Source organism: Triticum aestivum, chromosome 2A, assembly GCF_018294505.1.
Source record: "Triticum aestivum cultivar Chinese Spring chromosome 2A, IWGSC CS RefSeq v2.1, whole genome shotgun sequence".
NCBI classification, from domain to species: domain Eukaryota; kingdom Viridiplantae; phylum Streptophyta; class Magnoliopsida; order Poales; family Poaceae; genus Triticum; species Triticum aestivum.
The window spans coordinates 487,421,697-487,426,572 of NC_057797.1; the positions used below are offsets into that span (position 1 = coordinate 487,421,697).

At 44.9% G+C, this 4,876-nt stretch overlaps 1 protein-coding gene across 1 annotated transcript; it reads right to left on the reverse strand.

Moving 5' to 3' along the window:
- Positions 1 to 483: 483 nt before the first annotated feature.
- On the reverse strand, positions 484 to 1,283 carry LOC123185439 (glutaredoxin-C5-like). Its single transcript, XM_044597312.1, has one exon. It carries the CDS (start codon positions 1,171 to 1,173, stop codon positions 769 to 771), a length of 405 nt encoding a protein of 134 aa, XP_044453247.1. The 5' UTR covers positions 1,174 to 1,283; the 3' UTR covers positions 484 to 768.
- Between the last annotated feature and the right edge of the window lie 3,593 nt (positions 1,284 to 4,876).

A 4,876-nucleotide genomic window follows, 5' to 3' on the forward strand; every position in this document is an offset into this window, starting at 1 on the left:
GCAAGCAGCAAGTAGACACAGGCGAAGCAAACAGTGTAAAGCTATCTCGAACAAAGCATAAAGATAGCATGCACACACGCAATGCTAGCTAGCTCATGCAAAAAGATGAGCATGCATGCAGAAAGGTCCCTAATAAAATTACACCGGCCGGCGAGCACCGACCATTGGTACGAACACGTTGCCCACTTGTCTCTACAAAATCAAGTTTGTATAATTATTTATAGCCATTTGATGTTCATCTGGCTAAGCAAATTTAATATAAGTTGTCTTTATTTTTTCAAAGAATAGTAGTTGTATCCCGGTCTCTCTATGTGTATCTAATATATAAGAATTTCTCTTATCATATAGCAACATTGTAGATTAAACAGGCAACCAAAATCTGAAGCCAGCATCTGACCATTAACGCCGAAAGGACACACGAGACAAAATGCCAAAGGATGAACACACGACTAACAGAAGTTTTAAACAAGGCAAGCCAAATACTAATCAAAGGGAGATGAACACTAGATCTCTTTAGCACCAATCGAGCACACTGCACACACGCACATACACCCGGTAGACTGGTAGTGCAAGCATGCACGCACTAGCTCCCAGAAGCTCAAACAAGACGGAGGCAGTAGTGGTAAAAAAAAAACACCGACCTCTCACTCTCTCACACTCACGCACACGCACACCAGTGATCTATAATTAACTGACCTTTGTGGATGTAAACATCTATCCTACTATTAGCCCCAACCAGTAACGGTGTCACTGACAATATCGTGGCGCTCAGAGCCAGAGAGCGCCGGCCTCCTTGAGCAGCGGCACGAGGGAGCCGTTGATGTGCGCGGCCATCACGCGGTCCATGGCGCCGACCAGCTTGCCGCCGATGAATACGACGGGAACGACCGGTGCGGCTCCTCCGGGGACGGCGCAGCCGAGGAGGTCGGCGAGGGCGCGCTCCAGTTCGAGGCCGCGCGGGTCGAGGTCCAGCTCGTGCACGGTGGGGTGCACGCCCATGCCGCAGAAGAGGTGCTTCACGGCGTGGCACATGCAGCAGCTGCTCACGCTGAACACCACCACGGCGCTCTCCGACGCCAGGCGCTCCACCCGCTCCGCCGCCGTTTCCGCCGCCAAGGTGACCGGCATCGCCGGCATGTACCACGCCTGCTCGGCCGCCGCGCCGTACTGCATTGTTCGATACAGCTGCGAAATTAACTAGCTAATTAGGTGGCTAAACAACTGCTTATTAAGTAGCTAAGCGCGGGAGGTGGTTTGAGGGAGCTAGCGTGAGCTGTTTTAGTGCTGGCGAGCTACAAGTGAGAAGAGGCGCATGTATTTATAGAGCGGGGGCAGCGGCGTTTCGTTTTTTTCTTTTGGGGTCCAAGGGTGGTGCGTCTTCACGGAAAGGAGAAGGAATGCCTTTTTCTTTTCCAAGATGTACATGCAGGTTTTCGATACTAGACGATCTCAAGAGACGCATGCAACTTTAGACCCTGAAAACCTCTTTGATTGCGTGCTTGGCATACTTTCAGCATTTTGGTAGGCCTATATATTTTCATATACATCTTGATTGTTTCAGCAGCTCGAAGTTAAACAGTATATGTTCTGCTTAAAGAGGCCACAGCAATGCTAAAAAGTCAAGCCTATTTCACAAATTAGGATTTTTGCATCAAACTTCCTGCTATCTTGGTTAAGAAATACAGAATGAATTGCAGTCAAACTTGTCGGTGTTGACTACTAATTTATTAAATATTGTCACTATTAATCAAAATACTATATTTGCATTTGTTCTATATTTTCATAATACATGTATTTATACTGTACACCATATTGACATGAAGTGTAACAGTGAAAGTGGCACCCTAGAAATATGGTACTAATAAAACTACGTGATGTCCTTTTCTTTAGGGAAAACTACGTCATGTTTTGTTTTGAACATAAAGGTAAAATATTTTTTGCGCATGTTGAAAGGGCAGCGGACTGGAAATAAGCTTAATAGTTTCTCAAAAAAACCAAAAATAAGCTTAATAAGTTGACAGTTGAGTGATTATATTCCTAGGCATCACGATGACTATTGAAAATGTTGATTTTACATCTAATGCGGCTAGCGATGGAGGCGATCATTCACTTCACGCGACGCTTAGACCTCGTACTCCAAGTTAGAATAGCTGGCTCATTTTGCTGGCCTACGTGACTTCGCACATTCGTTTTAGATTGATCTGTAATCGCTTGGTACTGACCTTGTTTGAAAGACTCGGTTAGTGTGTGTGCGTGGTTGCATCCTTGTTGAATTGGCTGGGTTTTATTTATAAAGTTGGTGGCGTCGATAGCAGAGAGGCCTGGTAAAGTCGATGCGTCAGTATCTGATCTGAGGATGGATCGATGGATGAAGGAGGTGACGGTCCTTGAAGCGTGCGCATGTGGTGCCCAATGAAAATGCGTCGGACCAGTGTGTAATCCAGTCTAGGTTTTGTGGCTTGGATGGCGCATCCGGCATTAGATGTTAGGTGTTGGTGTGATGTCCCTTTGGTATTAGGTACGGATATTCGGCACCCCTTCATCATGGGATAGGAGTAGCGACAGATGTTGCCAAAGATGGTGGCTTCAGGCTTACTGATGTATTATCTTGTAAGGGCTTTGTGAATAATTCATAAAATGGCTGCATGCATCACCCAAATGCTGAGGCAGGGGTATATCCTCCTTTTCAAAAAAAAATGAACCATCCATGCACAAAACGTATTTTAAACCACGATAACTTCAGCCTTTGCATCAATTGGGGCACATAACCAACCACATGATACATGTGGTAAGAAATCCAAAAAATTCAAAAAAAAAAAATTTGGGGCACATCATCATATATAATGATTAAAGACAAATTTTGATGGAGATGCCAAATAAATAAATAAAAGGATTACAATACAAGGCGATCCAGAATGGATCTACCCATTGTCCGCCCACACCACCGGAGAAAATGTTGCAAGCTATTGCTCCATGCCCCTCATTTGGTCACTGCCGCACCTCCTTCGATCCATGTTGATGCAGGGGGGGGGATTTGAACATAAGGTGATGACTGGATCCGGCCTCCGTTGCAGCCATCTTGTAGATCCAAAAACCGCTCCCTTGGTTGTCTCACTGTCATCCTCCACGACGGCCCCACTAATGGGATCACGCCGGCGCCAAAAGGGACGCATGCATGCACAGCCATGACTGGATTGACTTGCCGTGGCACAAAACTATCCATGTCGACACATCGCCCGCAAGGATTGCAGCCACCCGACGAGCATTGCAACCCCGCGCTGGACTCCAACACGTGTCATTGCATAGCTAAGAGCGGTGTCACCAACAAACGTGGCCCTCTTTGGTAAGTGCCTCTGGAAATGTGCCACTTGGCAACAAGTGGAAACACCTGGATATGTTTGTCGAGTGCTTTTCAGGCACTTGGCGGACTGTTTCCAGATTTTTAACAAGAAAATAGAAAACGTTTGGCGAGTGTTTGTTAGCCAACACTCGGTAAAGAAAGCCCCGCTGTGACAGATCCATCAACTGCGAGGGTAAGGTACATGTGTCAACAACTTTGCCAAACGCCGCCAGAAAAAAAAACTCAACAAACGTTGATTTGCCACTAGACATCATGCAATAAAAGCAGAAAAAGTTGACACATTACAACTCATATTTGGTAGAGGGAGTTGGGAGGGGGAAAGGCTAATGTTTTGTGAGTTGAAGGTTGTATTGTGACCAATATCGTAGTATAGAATTGGAAACTAAAGTTGAACTGAGGTGTGAATATACATGCACTTATCTCAGCACGAAAGCACAGGAACAGAAAACAGTAAACAGATGTGCATGTCCAGTTGAATTCGTTGAATTCCATGAACTGTTTAATTGTGTTGTATTTCTTATACTTTATGGTACATGGCCTACTAAATATTGTACCTTAGCCCAATTAAAATTCTAAAATGTCAACGACCCTTTTGAGATGCAAGGCAACTATGGAAGTTTAGTACTCCCTCTGTAAAGAAATATAAGAGCATTTAGATCACTACTTTAGTGATCTAAACGCTCTTATATTTCTTTACGGAGGCAGTATCATTCTGCCACTAGAGTAGAAGAATGACCAATATATAAGGGGGGTTGTTCTACTTCTTGTAGCATGAGAAAATAGGGAAATAATGCGTGTGTTCACTCACTCGGTCACTTCACGCCATGCTATGTCACGCACGCGTGTCGTGATTCATGAATTGAGTTTGAGTTTGAGTTTGGGCTAATGTTACACGCCTTGCTGGAAGAAATAAATATTTGCATGGTAATACAATGCATAGCTCTATGTGTACCTGTCGATATTATTCAAGCTTCTTGTGGACACGTTTTGTACTTCCAGAGATCTCTTCCACCACGTCTTAGTTGCATATCTTCACTCTCCCACACGTCCTCTATATGCATAGGAAAGATAATACGCATAACACAAAAAACATAGCTGAATCTCTCTCTCTCTCTTTCTCTCTCTCTCTCTCCGTCCGGACGAGTTCTTGCTGAGCTGCTTCTTCGGCTACCACATACCAAAGACTGCGTGCACAATCGCTCGGGAGAGCAGGCCTCCAGAACCGCATCTCTTGAGAATCTGCACCGGGTGAAGGGCGATAAGGTTTTTGGGGACCGTCTAGGCGCTACTTCTCGTTGAAGTTAAACTACAGCATTTGTGTCCTCTTTCTTTGAGTACTTCATCTAATGCAGACGACCACCTTGTCTTCACCACCATGGGAGGAGATGATGTTGCACCGGAGTTTTTGGTGCCCTCATATGTCTTGAACCTTTCTCTATTGACATGTACCTTTGTTCCAAATGTGTATGTTCTAGATGTTCCTACTTTGTTGTATGCAATTTACCATGTTAGTAA

What these genes read in the sequence shown, in the direction of transcription:
- LOC123185439 (XM_044597312.1), bottom strand. Translation starts at nt 1,173, where the DNA reads ATGCAGTACGGCGCGGCGGCCGAGCAGGCGTGGTACATGCCGGCGATG.